This window comes from Ctenopharyngodon idella, chromosome 16 (assembly GCF_019924925.1).
Source record: "Ctenopharyngodon idella isolate HZGC_01 chromosome 16, HZGC01, whole genome shotgun sequence".
Taxonomy (NCBI): Eukaryota; Metazoa; Chordata; class Actinopteri; order Cypriniformes; family Xenocyprididae; genus Ctenopharyngodon; species Ctenopharyngodon idella.
The window spans coordinates 19,129,529-19,151,362 of record NC_067235.1 but is presented as its reverse complement, the minus strand read 5'-3'; the positions used below and the strand labels follow the sequence as shown (position 1 = coordinate 19,151,362).

Sequence of the window (21,834 nt, the reverse complement as noted above, 5' to 3'; positions counted from 1 at the left end):
AGTATCCAAAGAGCCGTTTTTGGAGCTTGATTAAATTAATGCTTTGTTTATAATAAGGAAGACGTTTTAAACTATGAAACTTGCAGAATATTTTAGTCCTATTTGGACGGGACTAGTTTTCTAAACAACGTTTGAGTTAATTGAATTCTTATCATCTGATGTCTGTGATTTCATGTACCAATTTGGACGGGAATAACATCTCTGTGTGTTTTCTAGATGTGGGCATTTTAGAAGGTCATCTGTTGTGCGTGCGTGCGTCACGTATGACGTATATGTCTTTTAATTTATTATTTGTTGATGTGATTGTAATTTATTATTAAACTCCCATTTTAGTAAACTTCAAAAGTTTATAGCAGTGGCTGTTTATAATAAACTTGCATAAGTGAGCAGAGAAATCACGAATTTCTCTAATGTCCACCTGGAAAACTAGTCCTGTCCGAATAGGGCTAGACTTCTTATGTCAAAAGATCAAGGCAAATTTGGTTTCTCATGTTATGACCCCTTTAAAAATGCAAACAAAATGCAGGAAACTTTTGCACTTGAGACTGCAAGTGCATCTTTGATGCACTTTTGTAAACACAGGTGGATATGAACATAACTGTCTGAGAGTCATACACCCTCATTTGTCTCTCGTCTGTGTAGTTAATAAAGTTCTTTCTGTTATGAGTGGTTTGCATAACACCTGGTTCCATGCCAGATCTTGGGCTGGCCAGTTGCTGCGATACACAGGTCATGCACTCTCTCTCCCTCCTGCAGCGGGGCTTTTCAAGACATGATTAACGGCCGTTCTTTTTCCCACTCTCTCATTTTTGTTCTTTCTCTCTTTTCCTGTTGGGATTCTTCCTCTTTAACCTAGCATTAAGTCTGTGGCCCGTGCAACAGCACATGTGTGTTCCAAGTTCCCACAAGGAAACTGCTGGGGTTGATGAGAGAGGCGGACGGCTTGGGATGGCTGGGGTGTCGTTGGTGGGGTCCCGATCGGGGCTGTAAATTCAAGCGGGGAGGGTGAGATCCTGTAAGATGAAACCCTTCTCCCTCCGTGTATCAGCAACACAGCTCGGGCCGAGACAAGAGAGAAGAAGCAGGCAGTAAATCCATTGGAGTTCACTGATAGCACTGTTTGCACAGCCACCGCCGCCTCCTTTGATCAAATCGCCTGGGGGAGTGGGGGTCGTGTGTCGCTGCCAAAGGTCAGCTATATATTACGCTCCTAAAAGTGATTACTGAAATTCTTAACTGAAACCATTCTGCTGCCAGGGTGTGCCAGAAGCCCCTGCAGCGGTGTCTGGCCCGCTCGGGGGCCTCTCTGCAGCCCCGTCCGCCAGAGAAATGCTCTCTGCTTGTGTTTCCTATCATAAGAGGAGGGCCCGAGAGAGCAACACATGGAAACGCGCTATCCAATTGCAGCGGCGGTGGGTAAAAACCCACAGTTGAGGCTTTAGAGTCAGGAAATATAAATGTGTAGCACACTTCAAAGGGGGGAATGGCAAATTAGGCCAAGACAATAAGTGGCCTTGCATTCAAAACAGTATAAACAATGTCTGTTTTGTGTTTACTGTCCTCTTTCTCTCTTTCGCTGCACTGGACAGGAAGAAACCAGCTGATCACTGCTATGTTGTAGGTATTGCTCAGTAAAAAGGTTTTAGATGACAGCTCAATTAAGTTGTGTAGGTGTTGCCTGCCACCTGTTTAAAAAGGACAGTTCTCCCAAAAATGAACTTTCTGTTATCTTTTACTCACCCTCATGTCATTCCAAACCTGGCTTTTTCCTGTTTTTGTCCATGCAATGAAAGTAAATGGGCTCCAAAACAAACCTGAGACATTTGTTCCACAGAAGAATGTCATACAGGTTTGGAATGACGAGGGCGTGTAAATCATGACAGAAGTTTAATTTTCGCACAAAAATGTTCCCCCAAAAATGAAAATCATGTCATTAATTACTCACTCTCATGTCATTCCAAACCCATAAGACTTTAGCTCATCTTCGGAACACAAATTAAGATATTTTTGATGAAATCCAAGAGCCTTCTTGCCTCCGATAGACTGCAACACAATTACCACTTTCAAGGCCCAGAAAGGTAGTAAAGACATCGTTAAAATAGTCCATGTGACTACAGTGGTTCAACCTTAATGTCATGAAGCGACAAGAATACTTTTTGTGCGCAAAAACAAAACAAAAATAACGACTTTATTCAACAATTTCTTCTCTTCCATGTCATTCTTCTATGCTGATCACATAGTAAACAGTGCAGGCTTCCATGTTCTACGTCAGAACGCTGACTCATTATTGGCCAGCTCCTGCGTCAGCATCACACGCATGCGTCGTGCTGCTCACTTGAACAGCGTCGGCCAATACTGAGCCGGTGTTCTGATGTGTTTTTTTATTTCAGTTTTAGTTATTTTAGTATCTGCACTTAGTTATTTTAAATCTGCACTTTGACAACATTCCTTCCATAGCTGCCGTGGATTTAAAAGTTGCCATCATGGGATAAACAAGAGAAATGTGAAGTTACGCTCAATGAGTCTTTATACACCTTCCCTGATCATTATACCTAAAATTTCCTTGTGTTAACTTTGGCAGACCTCAGCTTGGCACTTAAATTAAAAGGGATGATGTATTTCCTCTTATATGTAATTTGCAGTGGGCTACTGGGAAAAGAAATAAGGAAAAGAGAGAAATAGGAGGGACAGAGAGAGAGAGAAAGAATGATGCCTGTTTGACCGGCAGGCGCATGCCAGAAATAACAGAGTGGACCTTGCTCTAGAGTCTCATTAGCTGGTGGAAAACAGTTCCCTGGAGGAACAACAGGGTGCAAATACGTTTAAACCTTCTCAGACCTGAGGCAGACCTCTGCCAATTTTGTCCTTACTCATTCTCAGAGCGAGCGAGATGCACACCCATGCAGATGTAGACTTGAACTGTAAGCTCCACGAGAGCTGTCGTTTTTTAAGTCTCATAAATTCAGGCAAAAAAAAAATCTGATTTCTGAGCATACTCCCTGAAGGCTGAAAAGCTGTACTCTACAAATTTGATATGTATTTTATGTCTATTCTTGATTTGATGACAAAACGAAAATTATTACAAAGCTCTAGGATTGAAATTTTCTTTTGTGGTTAGTGTGCTCTGTGAAATTTCAAAATCAGGGTTATGCAATTTGTCATTTTAAATCTCTGACAAAAATGAGTAATTTGTTTTTTTTTTTTTTCATCTTCAACATTGAGATTTCCATACTGTGTTCTCATCAGTAAATATTAGGAGGGTTCGGTTTTCTTATTATGCTAATATAACATGTACATTTTCCTTTTTATGAGAGATTTTTGGAAGTGGAAAGCATGCAGAATCTTTAATTTAATTGGAATATAAATTACAGAATCTTTCACTTTATTGGAATATAAATTCATTTTTGATTGGGATAAAGAGGTAGCTTCAGTAGACTAATAAAACTGGAAGGATTTGGTTTTGATATTAATTAGTCTAAATTATGTTGATGCCTAAAACAGGACTTGAAATTCATATGAAACTGATTCAAACTGGCATTAAATGATTTTAGTATTAAGTTTGGTTTGTGGTTACAGTTTTATTTAGTGACTTTTTCTTACACAGATACTTCATTGAATAGTTTGAAAAAAAAAAAGGCTCATTCATTTGAAATGAGGAAAACCATTTACAACAAAATAGACATTTGCAATTGGAAAAAAATAGCATTTACTTTGGATAGCTTAGTTAATCTTACCACATCAAAATGTTAAATGTTATTTCATATTCCATCCTATGTGTTTTTACTTTTAAGGCTATTTGTTTTATTTAATTTTTACAGTTTACTTTTAAAGTTTTAATGTTGTGACTTCTTAAGCCAGGATACAGAAGGATACCACAGCTCCGTCTCCACCTTAAACTCTGGCTCAATTAGCTATTGACACAGCTGCTTTAATACTTCACTATTATTCCTGAGACTCCTATTCTTGACCTAGAAATGACAAAAATACATTCTTAAAACAACATATTTTTGCAGTAATTTATCAAACAGCATATCAATCGTGTATTTAATTTACGTTGACATAAATGATTATCAGTTTGGTGCACATTTGATTACTTTAGCCTCTTTTTGACAGCTATATCAGAAAAAAGCACAGCTCAATGTGTAACGAGTTACAACACATATCTGTGCTAAATACTGCACCACAATATTTTAATAGGCCCTTTTTCTTTTTCATTGGTTAAGATTGGTATTGTCTTGTGCAACAGACTAGGAAAATTCATAGAATTGTTTAAAATCATGATAGTTATTAGAGGTTTTTCATTAGGTATCTAGGCTTGCCCAGAAGAGGGCAGTGGTGTGTTGGTTAAAGCACTGCAGAATGAGGGTTTCTGTATACTGTACTAGACTCTTAAGTTTTGGAAAAACACCAAATGAATATATTAAACACAGAGATAATAAGGTAAGTACATAGCCTGTTAACTGTCACTGTCCCAGGAGCAGGACACGTGGTACGCTTTATTTATTGCCCCATCACATATTTTAGAAATCATAAATTAGGAATGATTCAAAAGCTTAAACACTCAAAATTTATCTTGTGAAAACATTTTGAATTTTATATTACCATGAAAACAGTGCTTTAAAACCTTTCAGCGGGCTCAATTTTTGTGAAATGAACTTTATATTTGGAATACAACTTGGTTAGACATGGCTTTGATTTTCTAGCAATTTTAAGCCCAAAGTATAGTTCACTTTTCACGCATTCGCGAGGGTCAGCGTACAGTGCACGTGACATGAATTTTGTCATCAGAAGAGTATGAGCGTACCGTATGCGCACCGCCATATTTTTGCTGGTTTGCCAAGGTGGCAAACGTGCCCTGGTGGCGTCGATTCACAAGGTAGTCAAAGAAAACCTGCATAAACGGAACAGACCAGAGCACATGCAAGCTACAGCAACAGTGGATGCCTATATAGATGACAGATTGTGCGAAGAGGTTAGAAAGTACCCTCATTTGTGCAACTCTAGCATGAAGGAATACAAAGATGTTTACTTGGGTTGTAACTCATGGCGAGAGATTGATCAAAACTGTGCATGTGCCTGTGTATGCGTACGAGTCAAGTGAAATATACTTTGCAAGGCTGTGCATTCATACACTAGCATACGTGTATAAAAAAAAAAAAAAAAGTATACTCAGGGCTTTAAAGTCAAAATTATTTTGTGGAATATACATTTTGTATAAAGTAAAAATCAGTTCAGTACATTTGCAGTAAACTTTTATAACCATTTAAGTTCAGATCTATGCTCAAAAAGGGGGGTGACGGTTAACAGGTTCAATTATTCAAGCTGTAAAAATAATACTGATTATGTACAAACATGATCAACCTTTATTGGCAGTAACAAAAAAAAAAAAAAAAAAAAAAAACATTGAAGAATGAAATTCCACCATGAAACTGTTTAACTTATTTATAGCATTCTGGCATTGCTATTGGCATAATATCAATATAAAAATGACAGATACTCTAAGTATTTTTTTTTAGATATACTAAGCATCATGTCGAGTGCTGAGCGAGGAAGGCTCTTATTCTCTGCAGCAGCTCCTTCTTTACACTGTCAGGCACCAGGGCTGAGGAACACAAGAGAGTTGTTATTAATGATATTCATTTTTCATCTTTGGCGATACTTGTTAACACCCAAATGGTTTCAATAAAAAAAATAAATAAATAAAAAAAAAAATGTGTGGGATGTACAGTTAAGAACGGCCTACCTCTTCCTTTGGGGGTCACTCCAGCAACCAAGTCCTCTACAGTAACATTCTCTATACCTTTCTCCTTGATCACCTCTGCAAAAAAAACCAAAAAAAACAACAATAATGATGCTGCTTTACAAAACAACCACGGAACATATGCAATGATTTGAGAGAGATCAGACTAGCATTCTTACCTTTGCAGAGTGCTTTGAGCTGATCTCTCCAGCCACACTCGATGAGCTTGGCTCGAAGCAACTCCTTTAACCTGATCAAAAACCAAACAAAGACAATGAGATTCATAGATGAAATACAGCCAGTATGGGACGAGTCTACTAAACAGCATTTCTACAATAAATGCCATCTACAGGGTTCCCATTCCACGACTTTTCCAGTCATTTGTGACTACTCACAAAGAGCAATTTGTAGCCAAAAATACAGTAGAGTAAAATGCCTAAAACATTTCTGAAATGACTTAAGATTTCATAAACTTCAGGAATGTGTGTCCATGTAGGCAAATCACTAGTGTTTGAGACTTTGATGCCCAAAAATGTTGTACAAGTACGAAACTTTCTAAGTTTTGAAACCCAGTCCATGGAGAAACATGAGGATTATAGGCACTTACCTCTCTCTCTCACCCATTTCAATTAACTTCTGGTTAATGGCGGCCCTCATTTGTGATTCTTTACTCATATTAATCTGAAATAAGAAGTGAAGATGATGAAACGTGACGTGATATCGAGTTCGTAATGATAGTGCCATAGACAAAGGTTGTCTTGCCCACTAACAAAACACATTTCACGCCCCATTTTTACATTAAGCATGAACAAACAAGACATCTAACCGGATTTTGGTGAAACACATTTTTATCAGATGAACTAATGTGCATTTTTGTGTTGTGTTAACGAACACACGTGGACTGTTTTTATGGCCTGTGACAGAAGCGGCATATCAAGTTAACATTGTTGCAATTATAACTTAATATTGTTTAATAAACGTACCAAATACTGATGAAAATAAGCATAATGTTCTCATCGGCGTGTATGCGGACCTCTCTCTGCTGTTGTTTGTAGCCGGCCGTTCCGCACACCGTTTAGCTTCCCCACAGAAACACGATGATCGGCGGAAGGTTCCTTCCTACTTAATGGTTCCTATGCAGTTGCAATGTGAATGGCGTTCTAAGCTTGTATGATTTACCTCAAAGAAGACCCAGGTGCTACATGTTTTTGAATACATGCTAAACTACTCTCACATTTTAATTGTCTTTAAAATAGTGTGCTTGTAATTAAAAATACGCCTTAGTTATCCAAACATATGTGGAGAAAGAGTTAAAATGTATTTCCACTATATATTTTCACTATACGGAATTTTGAGGCAATTAATCTATTAAGGGGTAATCTATTCTTCATATCTATTCATTGGTAAAGAACTTAACGTACACTTTTCTGAAAGTTGTATTACGCTTAATGTACTTTAATGTAATATTACACTCACTGATAAGAAATTAATATTTACATTTTCCTTCCTTTTATGAAGGTATCCTACACCACAAGATGGCGATGTGTCATAGAGAATGCGATACAAAATCCACAGTGATTGGTCAAGTGTCCGCTTCGGCTTAGATCAGGTAAAAATTCGAGAATGCAAATATAAAAGAATATCATGTGATGCCTTAAGTATGTAAAATAGCACGTTGACTGAGTTATGTGACTCTTTCTGTAGAAGAAAGATTAAGCTTTGCTCATAAATTCTCCCAACTGCATGTGGTAAAGATGTTCATTAGGTGATTGAGACCAAGGATGATTGAGCACTCATGAATGAACCAGAGTAATGTTGGCAGAGAATTGGTGAGGTCTGTATTTATAGCCTGTTTCATCTGTCATGCCGCTTTGAACAAAAATGCGAAGCATTCCAGTAGCTTGAAGAGGAAGTTTTAAAGTTTATCCCAAAACAAAAATTCTGCCATCATTTCACCCCCTCATATTACCCACTTTTATTCACATTATTCTAAAAGACAATTTTAATAATGTGCTGGTCACTCTTTATTATGCAGTTACAATGAATCTCAACTAGAGCTGTCAAGCTTCAAAAAGCATGCAAAAGCATCATGAATGTATCACAAATGCAATGTATGGCATGAATTTTGACTGAATTTTCCTTTCTTGGTGAACTATTCCTTTAAGTGGGCATCAAGCATATGAAACCAAACCACTGCAGCAAACCACCTTCAGAGAAGACAAAACCAGAATCACTTATTAGTTAGATTTTTTATAACTTGAATTAAACCAACATGTCTGTGGTGGCCTGTGTGCCAACATATCAGTTTAAATACATTTCCTTCTCTATGGTGGTTTTCTGCTTCCATGCACCTTGTTTCACAGAATAACTATTTTAAGCTACAGCAGCAGCCAGAAGCCTTTCAGTGAGGCAGAAGAAGTCATCCTGACTGGCTGTTTGATGCAGACAGAACACCTGTGGCACAGATCAAGTCAGTCTCAGGTAGAAAAATTTATTTTACTGATACATATTGGTTAGTCTGGACTATTTATGCCAAGCAGAACATGTAAAAACTAATATTAATTATAAAATATAAAGCTTGAAGTCAGTAAGAAATTCTTTTATTATCAAATAATCCTGAAAAAAAAACAAAAAAAAAAACATATTACGGTTTCCAAAAAATAGCAGCACAACTGTTTTTAATGTTGATAATGTTTTGAGCACCAAATCAGCATATTAGAATGATTTCTGAAGGATCATGTGACTGAAGACTAGAGTAATGATGTTTTGCCATCACAGGAATAAATTTCATTTTAAAATCTTTTAAAATAGATAGTAGTTATTTTAAATTGTATTAATATTTCACAACAGTACTGTATTTTGATCAAATAAATGCTGCCTTGGCGAGCATAACAGACTTCAAAGATGTTAAAAAAATGTACTGACCCAAACCTTTGAACAGTATTATTATAATTTTTTACATATACATTTTAAGTCAGAAAGGTCTGAAACATATAATTGGACATCAGTTCTTGCTCTTCAAGTCTGCTTTATAATTACAGATCTTAAATATGACTGATATTTAAAGCAGTCAGGTGTATCTAACTTTCTAAGTTCTAGGACTAAACCTCTGGTGGTTAGACAAAAAGTATTACAATTATCTAAATTATAATTTCCACCCACATCAGCTAATTAAGCCATGGGGGTGACATAAACTGCTACAACGTTTGGCATTGTGCTTTTTAAGGGGTCTTATTATGCTTGATTTGAAGACCCCATGACAGTCTATTACCATGGATTTGCTCATCTCTAGTTTAATTAAACACTCTACTGAGCTTTTTGGATGCCTCATGATTTTTAATTGCCTTTGATTTACTGATTTCTAAGCATTGCAAGCTCTGTGCTGAATGGGCTAGGGTTCATAACATTTGTCGTTAACACCTTTCCAGACATTGTGTGTTGATTTTTATCAATACTGACCGGTATGTGTTTTAAAGTCATGAACTGAGGCTATACGATTGAGGGGCGAGCGAGCACTCAAGTGGAAACGTCCTGGTCTGACAGATTGATTGATGGATGAAAAGGTCTGTTATAGAGTCATAGTGTGTCTTTAAAGGAGAGAAAAGGATGGTAAGATTGATTGTACTCACATGTGAAATCCAGAAACTGCTTGTTAACTGTCAGTCTGAGGGATTTATAAAGATTGTTCCTTATTTAGTCTCCTTTCAGCTTAACTTCAGGCTTTTTGTGCAATGATAAGTTCTTGAAATAAGTAATTAACTGTTGAAATATGAGTTGCGGAACATAATCTGACAGTGTTATTAATGCTCTGAGATATAAATTCATAATTAATTATCAAAGTTGTGTAAGTGATAGGAGGTGAGCAGTCAAAACATCCTCTTTTGCCTGTTTCTTTTAAGCTAATTTTATCATTCGCCATCCATTACCAGTGAAGTGAAGAGAGCAGATGAGACATGCCTTAGCAGAGGAATGTACTGGCATATTTAATCGAGATTCTCCATGGATGAACAGTATGAGCCGCATCTGTGCTGAAGTTACTGACTAAATAACATCTTTAAACGACTAAAAACTCTGGCTTTAATGGTTTACAGGAAAACCATAAATGTTAAGCCTTAGGAAAATGGCGTATTGGTCATAGGCCTTTTTTAGGGGTTAAAAGAATCATTAAAAACAGCTTAATTGTTTCAGGAAGTTTCTCCAGGTGGTGTTTTATGGAAAGAGACATGGTGATTCACAATCTCTCTTCTCTACAGCCTGGTGCAGCACTCGATCCTCCACTTACAGCTGCTAATGCCTGGCAACTTCACAGCCGCCATTTAATTTGTCATGAACCGGGGCCATTTGCCTTTGTTATATAATCAAGACGTCAGAGTGAAAGATGCAAGAGAAATTGTGATCTTGCTTGCCGTTATTCAGAAAACATCACCATTGCACGCTGACTAATACTGTTTATGAGTATCAGATGTAAAGAGAAACTTCCTGCTATTAAGATATTTGTTTTTTAATTGTAAAAATGATAATTTCTTATCTATACGTCCATATTGACACATCTAGAGCACATAGTAATCGGATCATTCCGTTTAAACCCATTAACTTTTTTTGTCAGCTCCCCCTGGTTGCTGGCTACTAATTTTTGTTGAAAGACTCTTTGAAGTGTGATATTTATATTTTAATTTATATTTACATTTTTACAATGTTGTTATTGATAGCTAAAACTATAAAAATGTTTGTTAAAGGCACAGTATGTAGAATTTCGCCACTAGAGGTTGCCTATTCAAAACAAAGGCTTAGTTTGATGACGGCAAGTTTGAGCGTGTAATATATTAAACATGTAATATATTAAAGCGTCTTTGGTGTTTCTATGGTTTCTACAAAATAAAACCGGAAATTGAGGGTAACGCGGGTACTGATAGGCTGATAGGCAACACACGGACAGTCGGACACGTCCATGTCCTGGTTAAAAATTGCTTATTTCTCTGGATTTAAACATTCTTGGAAACATTTGGGATAAGTCAACAAAATATATAACACTGTTCTAGTGGTTTTTGAATATTTTAATCCAAAAATCATATTGTGCTTTTAATTGAAATAAAGCTGAAATAAAATAAAATATAAATATTAGAAGAAAAATTAAACTTATACACTTAAACTTAAATGAAAATTAAAATATATATAAATTAAAGCTAAATAAAATGATTAAAAAACTAATAAAATGACAAAAGCACAACATTTGCTTAAAATTTAACTTAATTTAAAATGAAAACTGCTAATTCAGAATATAAATAAATACTGTTAATAGTATATAAATAATACTAAAATAATATTTATTCAGCGTTGTCATGACATCATTTCCTGTGGATCCAAAGTGATTAGTCAAATGGCATTTACAGCATAGGTTAGAAAAAAAATGTCCAGTACTAAGTGCGTGATAGCAAAGATGGCAGCAGGCAAGTTACGTGTTTGATCAACTACCACTGAGATGAATGGAAATTGAACTTCCATGGTCCATATGGCTGTTTGGGAAACCTTTTTGGAAACAGTCATTATTTTTGCTCATGGTGCACAAATTGCTTACAACAGCTTCAAAATGTGTCGTTACGCATAAGAAAATTCCACTCTGTCATTCCTGACGCATCAGCTGGTGCACGTCTCAGAAATGTATTAGTCATATTTCAAAACTGTGATTAGAATACTGAAATAAATGAAAGTCTTTCTGCTTGTGCTCATTACCTGATAGCGTTGTAGAGATCTTCTCTTGAGAGAGGTAGTGATCACAAGAGACAGTCTGAAGATTTAGAGCTCAGGTGGGAACGTTGAAGTGTGGAGGATGCATACTTTTCATCAGAGCCACTCATTCGCTTCAGCTTTAATCAGTGACAAACCGGTTTGGTGCAAAATCACTCGGTGAAGAACAGAGCATGCGGTGGCATTCATTTGATAATTATGCATAAGCTGCTGTGGGAAATTGGTGATTGTGCCATTGATGAAATCTCGTTTGAGATGCAACGGTGAAGCACGTCCCTCGAGAGAAGCTGCACTGCGTACTCGAGCCTGGCATCAAGGCTGTCACTGACCGTCAATTCCTGATCTTAATTAACAGCGAATCAGCATGCTTTCCATAACCCTGCTACTCCAGGGTAACCCCATCACATAATTCCTCCATCTGCCACAGTAATCTTGACCTCAACAGTAGCTTAACATATTGTTTGTTTGTTTGTTTGTCCCTCATGTGCTCCACATCTATACTTGGCAGCTAATCTCAGTGCCACAAATGAGTTTCCCTCAGCGAGCACATGAGGAGAGACACTTGCTTAAGTTAGAGACATTGCTTTGATTCTCTAGTGCTCGGCCACCTGCAGCTCTGCAGTGTTGTTGCATGCTTAATGAAGTAAGCCGACACTGAATTTGAAATAAGGCACTCTGTTGTGGTCGATAGAAATGCTGCAAATAAATCATGAGATGACAAACATCAGTGCAGCAAATAGGGAATTTACGAGGGCAGCTTGTGCCCCAAGTAGTTGATCACATGGAGGGCCATTTTAAACGCAGTCAGCATTAGCACCACAGCTTAAGGGCTTCAATATAGCAGATGTGTTCAAGCTAGAATTGAAGTGAGAGCTCTTTTAGGTCTATGTATGTTGTCTCTGTCAGTATCAGTCAATATGTTCACTGTCTCTGTGGTGTTGGGGTTACTGAACCGAAATTGATGATGTTGGTGATGATAGACTCATTTTCTTTCTGTCTTTTTTTGTTCCAGCTCTTATTCTTTTTTGGTTGCCTGTGTACTTTTTCCAGTCATGTCTACACAATGTAAAAACACCAGTCAATCACATTAGGGCTCTCTTGTTGTGTAATGATTATTGCATTGTGGTAGGGTAAATTAAAAGTGGCTTTTACAGCTTTTTGTTTATCCATTAAGTAGTGGTATAGAGCTATCTTGCTGTTTTTTTGTCTTCCATATTTCCTATTCAGTGTTGTAAAGTTCAATTTGTCTTGGAATTGGTTTGTTTGCATGGTTTGTGTAAAAAAATAATAAAAGCAAATAGAAACAATTCAACTCCAGTCCCGTCAAGCCTTTAGGCTGCATCTTGCTGCTTTTTGATGTGTATTTATTTTTAATACACTATAAAATGTTTTTAAGTGTTGTTTTAGTTATATTTAATCAATTTGTCTTCTCAAGTTTAACGCTGAAATAAAAATTGGACTTTGTGATTTTATATTTCGACATTATATTGCGACTGTATTTGTCATAACTGTAACTTTATATTTCACAATATGACAATTCTTTATTTTAAATTCGTATTTTCATCTTTAATTTAGCTTAAATGTTGGCTATGTTTTTTTCATAGCTTGTAGTGTAGCCGATTACATAAGCAGCTTAAAGGGGTTAGTTCACCCAAAAATGATAATTCTGTCATAAATTACTCACTTTCATGTCGTTCCAAACACGTAAGACTTTCATTCATCTTCAGAACACAAATGAAGATCTTTTTGATGAAATCTGAGAGCTTTCTGTCCTTCTGTTGACAGCTACTCAACTGAAACTTTGACACTTCAAAATGTTCATAAAGAGATCATAAAACTAATCCATATGAATTGAGCGGTTTAGTCGGTTTAATTTCTGAGGAGAAACAATCGCTTTATATGATGAACAGATTGAATTTCGGCTTTTATTCACAAACATTCATCAATTTACACATTAGTTGTGGTAAATGGAAGCTCAAGCGTGTTTGCTTGACGTGCGAGAACCAATGAGGTTCATTCTTGTGTGTTACGCAGCACGTTTGAGCTTCCGCGAAAGGTTTGTTCTCGCGGGTCAAGCAGGTTTGGTTGAGCTTCAGTTTATGTTCGCTGATCAATGTTTATATGCAAATAAAAGCCTAAAGTCAATCTGTTCATCACATTAAGTGATCAAGTCTCTTCAGAAAAATTTAGATTAAACCACTCAATTCATATGGATTAGCTTTATGATCTCTTTATGAATTTTTTGAAGCGTCAAAGTTTCAGTTGCGTAGACTGACTATGGAGGGACAGAAAGCTCTCAGATTTCATTAAAAAGATCTTCATTTGTGTTCCGAAGATGAACGAAAGTCTTATGGGTTTGGATCGACATGAGGGTGAATAATTCATGACAGAATTTTTGGGTGAACTATCCCTTTAACTGGTTTAACTATTATAAGTTAATGAATTTCTTGGAGTTTAGCAAAGTTTAGTGGATCCATCATATGGTAATGCCAACTAACGCCGCAGTGTGGGACTCCATCATGGCGTAGGTGCCAAATGACTACTAATTCTTGCTTTCAGATAATCATGGCTGAATATTGGATGATTCTTTTGGGAGGGTGGCAAAGCCTGGAAAAACAGCCAACTTTGGACTGTAGCCGGTGTGCAAGCTGCTATGTCATTTTTCATGCAGCTGTGTGGAGTGTCAGAGATGGACTGAGGATATTTCTCATGTCCTTCTGCTTACTGTTGATGGGATAGGCGGCAACACTAGCCCCTACAGGAATTCATCAACTGAAATGGAGTTTCCATTAAGAGATAGAGCTACTTAGGCTGAATGCAGTCCTCTGGTACTTATGCTGTGTAAATGTGGGTTTTGTAACTAGCCAGTTTACTAGATAATTAGTTCATTAAAATGCAAGCTGAATAACTTCTTTTAATGCCATGTTGTCAGTTATTTGTCCTCTGGTCATATAAATGACAAGCTGGTATAAAAGACATCCTCTGGTCATTTCCTGTTCATTAAAATAACATACATGGTACTGACATACTCAGGAAGTAAAATAATTATACACAAATACTTAATTGCAAGACCTCTTGCTCAGTAGGCTAATGTTGCACATTCCAGCATACACATTTGTGGATGTGCACATACTGGTGGGGAAATCTTGGCTGAATCTAGGGTGAATGTGGTATGTTGTGGCATTCACCTGAGAATTAATAACCATGCATACAGCAAATGACCTTTAGGGTTAGAGGTTTGAAGGCTCCAATCTAATAAGCACCAGCCTCCTCAAACAGCACCAGAGTGTTGATCTTCAGCCCAACCAGAGTCCAGTGCATTTGAGCGTTGAGAAGCTCTTCACTAAAGGTTTATTGATGATCTTTAGCCAGTATTTGGAGAAGCTTTATTGCCGCCACAGTGATTGATCTATAGGTGGAGGCTCGGATGGTAATAAATGAGCTTAGGTCAAGAAGGCACATGCGTCAAACTTCATGGAGGTTCAATTGCTGAAACAAAACAAAGGTTTCCAACTAAGCCTAACCAGAGGGCTGTTTCATAAAAGACGCTAAGAAAAGCGAGGATTAAACTCCATCACCTGACTTGAATGAGCCTAACAAATAAGTTGGGGGTAATGGAAGTTCACGCAATCCCGCTAATTTGATCCAGGTTTACCTAGTCAAGATAATTGCACGTGCACACTTTTCTTAAGCAGCCCTAGAGGTTGATCATGGATCAAATCGATCCACCATAGGAAACAGCATACATTTTGTGCTATTTTATTCGTTTGAGACATGGTGTTTTCCTTATGCATATCTTACATTTCACAGGTTTATTCTCCATCTGTAAATGTTAGAAAGTCATGCAAATATTTCCATTTTGCTGCTAAACTTCACAGTGAATGAGCGCTGCTGCATGCATGCACGCCAAACAGACGGAACGCAATAGGAGCGCAATAATTCTGACTGAAATATACATTTTGCTAAAATATTTGATGTTGGACATTAAATGTGCCTTATGTACAATTTTAAACCTACAAGTAAGTTTATTTTTATGATAGCAGTAACTGTAAATAGACTATTGTAATGGGGTAAATCAAGGCTAATATACTGTAGGCCAGTTACTGAGTTTAGATTCATCTTACCAATTAAAATTGAGTCTGTGCATATTTATTTAAATTTTTAATTTTGTGATTTTAACTTCTGCTTTAAAAAGCATTTTTTTTTTTAGATTGTAATGTTCTAATGTTCTTCTAAAAACCATAAAAGGTACTACAGCTGCCAAACAAAACCAGAGAGAAATGTATTCATATATCTTAAAACAATCTAATTAAATCTTGGGCACAAAACATTTAGCCAGTAAGAAAAGAAAACCAACAACAACCATGCATGTCACTTCTGCAGGCTGCATATTACTCTGTCACTCTTTTCATAGCTTTTGCTGGCTCTGAGACTTGTTTGGTATTTCTCCTGCTCTTTGTCTAGCTAAAAAATCACTCATCACTAAGTGAAAGCTTAAAATGAAGGCTTGGTTGTTTCAGGAGCCTTGTCATAGGTCCATTGATTTTCTCCCAAGTGGTTCCATTGTTGTCAGTATTAAGTCTGAGAATGATTCAGTGGACTATATAACACTTCATTTTTAAGAAATTTCTTCTCTGTTTCTCTGTCTTCTGTTTTGGTTCATCATACTTACCTTTTAATTAAAAAATTGCCTTAAATCTACACCATTTTTTTCTTTATTTAGCTCTATTTAGTGAATGGGTGTACTCATTTTTGCAACACAACATTTTATCACTTTGATAAGAAAATCTTATTTTTCTGAATAATTTTGACATGCTTCTTTGGTAACTGATCAAGCAGACTTGCAGGAACATTTCTATAGAACCCTAACATTGCTTCTAAGTAAAGAGTAATTGCTGAATTTAAGTTTCAGAGAGGGTGTACTTGTCACGATCACTGTCTGTTCCTGGACTCCATTTCCCATAATCCTCCCTTCCAATCACCTGCACACTCCACACCAATCACCAAGTGCCACACACACCTGCAAATCATTACCTGGACTATAAAAGACACACACACACACACACACCCTTTGCGAAGTCTTGATTTGCCCCGGTGATCACTTCTGAGCGTTTTCTTGTGGATTGTATTTCTGTTGCCATTGGACTGTTTATTGGACTGTGTTTGTTTGCCGCCTGCCCTGACCATTGCCTGTGACTTTACTCTGCTTGTCTGCCGCCTGCCTCGACCATTGCCTGTCCCTGTTTGTGTCTCTGCCTTTGCCCTGTCTACTCTGTAAGTACTTTTAATAAACAAGCTGCAAATGGATCCTCACGCATTCGACCCATCATTACAGAAGACTTCGCCATCAAACGATCCAGCAGCTTCTACGAGCGCTTCCAGCCCCAGCATGGACCCAGCAATACGTCTCGTCCGCCTTCGGCAAGGTAATTCTACACTCGAGGACCACATTCAGAAGTTTCTAGACATTGCCTATTTATCTGACCTGCCTGACTGTGCCCTCATTGACTTCTTTGGCTATGGATTAAACTAACCATTGAAGGACTACTTACTTATTAATGGTCCCCGAGGGTCGTTCGTGGAATTTCTGGACTTTGCTCTGCTTACTGTTGGTTCACTGTTTACTGTGGGTGTCGCGGAGGAACGCGACACCTCGTTCCCCCATGTAATGGCTGCCTCTAAAGAGAGCATTCACAAAATGGCGGCCACAACATCATCACATCATGTCTCTGCTGATCTTCCAGAGCCAAGTCAAGTCTCCGTTGATCTTCTAGAATTACATCACGTCTCTGGATCTGTTTGGGAGCGGAGTGGGTTGCGTTCCAGTGTGGCTGATCCACCGCTGACTTCAGCACGAGCGGCTGGCATTCCTAAGCCTCCGCCGGCCGCTTCGCACTCAAGCCCGCTGGCCGCTACGCCCTCAAGCTCGCCGGTTGCCACGCACTCAAGCTCGCCGGTTGCCACGCACTCAAGCTCGCCGGTTGCCACGCACTCAAGCTCGCCGGTTGCCACGCACTCAAGCTCGCCGGTTGCCACGCACTCAAGCTCGCCGGTTGCCACGCACTCAAGCTCGCCGGTTGCCACGCACTCAAATTCTCTGGATGCTATGGACAAGATGGCCGCTTTGCCAGTGCCCACGGGCAAGATGGCCGCCCCGCCAGTGTCTGGGAACATAGGGGTCGTTCCAGCCAGTGAGTCCACTCCAGAACCAGCTCCAGTCCGCGAGTCCGCTCCAACCCGTGAGCCCGCTGCAGCGCCCTCAGAGGAGGTAGGCAAAGAGCCACCGCCTCAACCATGTAAACGGAGGAGGAGGAGGAAGAAGGCTTCCTCCATCCCTCAAGGCCCGGAGGCCTTCCCAGAGCCCGCTGTAGGCCCGGAGGCTGTCCCAGAGCCCGTTGTAAGCCCGGAGGCCGTCCCAGAGCGGTCCGCTGCCGTCCCAGAGCAGCCCGCTCTTCCTGATACGGCCACGGAGGCCGTCGCCGAGCTCCTCGCCCTGCCGGCGCCACCCGAGCTCCTCGCCCTGCCGGCGCCACCCGAGCTCCTCGCCCTGCCGGCGCCACCCGAGCTCCTCGCCCTGCCGGCGCCACCCGAGCTCCTCGCCCTGCCGGCGCCACCCGAGCTCTTCGCCCTGCCGGCGCCACCCGAGCTCTTCGCCCTGCCGGCGCCACCCGAGCTCTTCGCCCTGCCGGCGCCACCCGAGCTCTTCGCCCTGCCGGCGCCACCCGAGCTCCTCGCCCTGCCGGCGCCACCCGAGATCCTTACCCACGAAACCGCCACGGCCTCCGTTGAATTCCCCAAGAACTTTTTGGGGGGGGGCCATATACCTGAGGGTGGGGAGCTTGTGGGTGGGGACCCTGCACGGCCGCGATCATCAGCGGCCTCCGAATTGCTTGAGCTTGCGGGTGGGGACCTTACACGCCCACGGCCTTCAACCGCCTGTGAACTGCTGTGGCCAGCTACGGACCCTGATCTGCCGTGGTCGCCCAAGCCACCTGACCCGCCGTGGCTGCCCGTGGCACCTGACCCGCCGTGGCTGCCCGTGGCACCTGACCCGCCGTGGCTGCCCGTGGCACCTGACCCGCCGTGGCTGCCCGTGGCACCTGACCCGCCGTGGCTGCCCGTGGCACCTGACCCGCCGTGGCTGCCCGTGGCACCTGACCCGCCGTGGCTGCCCGTGGCACCTGACCCGCCGTGGCTGCCCGTGGCACCTGACCCGCCGTGGCTGGGCTGCCCGTGGCACCTGACCCGCCGTGGCTGCCCGTGGCACCTGACCCGCCGTGGCTGCCCGTGGCACCTGACCCGCCGTGGCTGCCCGTGGCACCTGACCCGCCGTGGCTGCCCGTGGCACCTGACCCGCCGTGGCTGCCCGTGGCACCTGACCCGCCGTGGCTGCCCGTGGCACCTGACCCGCCGTGGCTGCCCGTGGCACCTGACCCGCCGTGGCTGCCCGTGGCACCTGACCCGCCGTGGCTGCCCGAGTTCCTGGACCTGCATTGGAGACCCCGTTCCCGTCTGCCAACAGGTCTCCAATGCACCCACCCCCCCTCCCTATCTGGGCCATTTACGCCGCGAGGACGCGCCTTCCGGAAGGGGGCGTTATGTCACGATCACTGTCTGTTCCTGGACTCCATTTCCCATAATCCTCCCTTCCAATCACCTGCACACTCCACACCAATCACCAAGTGCCACACACACCTGCAAATCATTACCTGGACTATAAAAGACACACACACACACACACCCTTTGCGAAGTCTTGATTTGCCCCGGTGATCACTTCTGAGCGTTTTCTTGTGGATTGTATTTCTGTTGCCATTGGACTGTTTATTGGACTGTGTTTGTTTGCCGCCTGCCCTGACCATTGCCTGTGACTTTACTCTGCTTGTCTGCTGCCTGCCTCGACCATTGCCTGTCCCTGTTTGTGTCTCTGCCTTTGCCCTGTCTACTCTGTAAGTACTTTTAATAAACAAGCTGCAAATGGATCCTCACGCATTCGACCCATCATTACAGTACTCATTTATGCTGTGTGTATATATATATATATATATATATATATATATACAGCATATATATATACCCAGCATAAGTTACCAGAGTAACTGAGTTTGAACTAATTTTTGCTTTATGAAACAGAATTCACTGACAATAAGTCTGACTAACTAAAATAAGCCTGGCTTGTATTCTAATCTTGTTTTATGAAACAGCCCTCTGGTGGATTGACACACACACACACACACACACACACACACACACACACACACACACACACACTGTAAAGCCAGAGAAAAGCAGAAGTAGGAGAAGAAGTGATGATGATAAAAGGGCGGAGTTTATTGAATAATCTTAGTTGCGTATGTTTCAAAGTTCTTCATGACTTCATGTAGATGTTACACTGTTAAATGCTCTGACTTCGTCTGACCAGTGTACTGTATTGTATTGTATTGTATACAATTCCAGCAAGTGTTATTATACCAAAGGAAAAACAATGGAAAATTACTGCTTCACAACATCGTCCTGTGCGATAAAAACCTTGAAATGGAGACATTTGCTTATCTCCTATACCCGTGAAGACAAACATCCCTTTAGACCACGCAATCATAAGATATAAACAACAATAGAAAAGAAATAATAAGTAATATAAAATATAAAAACATAAAATGAATAATAACAATAATAAAAATGATAAAATGAATGATGTAAATCAAATAATAATAATAATAATATGAAAAAATGACAAATCAAATACATAACTACATAAATGACTAATGCAAATGATTATGAAATTAAATATAAAAACAATAATAAAATAATAAAGACAATAAAAAAAAAACAATATATGGTTGTTATTGAAAATCCTTTGATACTTCACAATTGAAAATATTATATGTTGAATAATCCTTCATTTATTCATTAAACTCTTGTTTTTAAAATGAACATTACAGAAAATAATGATAACTTGCAGTTTTGAGTCAGTGATTCAGTAACTGCACTGAACGATTCAGTTCAGTGAGGGATTCTCAGACCAATTCAAATCAGTGAATAATCACAATATTAAAAGTACTGGCTCATTCGTTAGGGAATCAGACTACATTGCGTGTTATTGATGTTTGATTTGATACAAAGAGTCGGCTTGAGTCATTTGTTCATTATTCAGATTACAGTGGTCATGCTGTATGTTTAAAATTGACTGAAGAACCGGTTCATAAGAGTCTGTTTGTGAATCTGACTACATTTGACTCAGTGTTTATGCATGCAGTCCACAGCTACAACTCACTAGAAAAACATTTCTTGACATTGTGATTTTATTGAGTGCCACTGCAGAAAAGCAAACATGGTAAACATGGCATTCAAGTTAAAACAAGTTCAACTTTTTTGATGTAATGTAAATGTAATGTAATGTAATGTAAAACAAGTTAAAAAAACAAAAAAACAAAACAAAAAAAAAAACACACACACCTCAATACCTTGCATTTTGTTTCATTCCATTGCACATGCGTCTCATGTTTTTAAATGCAAAAATGTGTTCTGTGTGAATATTGTGTCCCCTATTGGTAGTACTGCAGAAAGATTAAAGGGTTAGTTCACCCAAAAATGAAAATAATGTCATTTATTACTCACCCTCGTGTCGTTCTACACTCGTAAGACCTTCGTTCATCTTCGGAACACAAATTAAGATATTTTTGATGAATTTCGATGGCTCAGTGAGGCCACTATTGCCAGCAATGTCATTGAACATCTCAAGATCCGGAAAGGTACTCAAAACATATTTAAAACAGTTCATGCGGGTACAGTGGTTCAACCTTAATATTATAAAGTGATGAGAATACTTTTTGTGTAATAAATGACTTGATTGATTTTGATTTTGATTTTTGGGTGAACTAACCCTTTAAATGCATCTTGTAGGGCATTAATTGTTGTGTGTTCCATAGTACAGAGTTTAAAATGAGTAGGTCATATGCTTGTCATTTATTCATATACACATAATGGACATTTAGTACAGACTTGGGCAATCTAAGTGACCACAGAGGGTTAGTCATTTGCTTTTGAAGATAGAGAGTACATAGATTACAATCAATAGTGTTTACTCAGGATTTCTGATGTTGATAAAGATGTAGCATCTCTGTGGTTTATATTTGTCTTGTTTTTGCTCCTTAATGGTGGAAGAAACCATTTACACTAACCACACCTCCTATATAAATGTTATCTCTAGCCGTTCTATTCTTTAGATGCACAGCCTAAGTTTGTGGCACCATGTGCAGGTTGTCATGATTGCCTTCGACTTTGGCCTTGACTTGATTTATATCTTTTGCTTTTGGCTGAAAATCAATTGTTGCCGCACAATATCATATGA

The 21,834-nt window shown here is 39.7% G+C and overlaps 1 protein-coding gene across 1 annotated transcript; it reads right to left on the bottom strand.

The window, feature by feature from the left end:
• Positions 1–4,456: 4,456 nt before the first annotated feature.
• eny2 (ENY2 transcription and export complex 2 subunit) lies at positions 4,457–6,892 on the bottom strand. Its single transcript, XM_051866224.1, has 5 exons — positions 6,724–6,892; positions 6,348–6,421; positions 5,920–5,990; positions 5,744–5,818; positions 4,457–5,602 (listed from the first exon to the last, which is right to left on the bottom strand). Exons 2-5 carry the CDS (start codon positions 6,413–6,415, stop codon positions 5,529–5,531), a joined length of 288 nt encoding a protein of 95 aa, XP_051722184.1. The 5' UTR covers positions 6,416–6,421; positions 6,724–6,892; the 3' UTR covers positions 4,457–5,528.
• Positions 6,893–21,834: the final 14,942 nt, after the last annotated feature.

Excerpts from the sequence above, each read along its gene's own strand:
- eny2 (XM_051866224.1), bottom strand. The coding sequence starts at position 6,415 with ATGAGTAAAGAATCACAAATGAGGGCCGCCATTAACCAGAAGTTAATT. Across the intron at positions 5,819-5,919 it reads GCTCAAAGCACTCTGCAAAG|AGGTGATCAAGGAGAAAGGT; the intron begins GTAAGAATGCTA and ends TTTTTTTTGCAG. Across the intron at positions 5,603-5,743 it reads AGTGACCCCCAAAGGAAGAG|CCCTGGTGCCTGACAGTGTA; the intron begins GTAGGCCGTTCT and ends TGTGTTCCTCAG.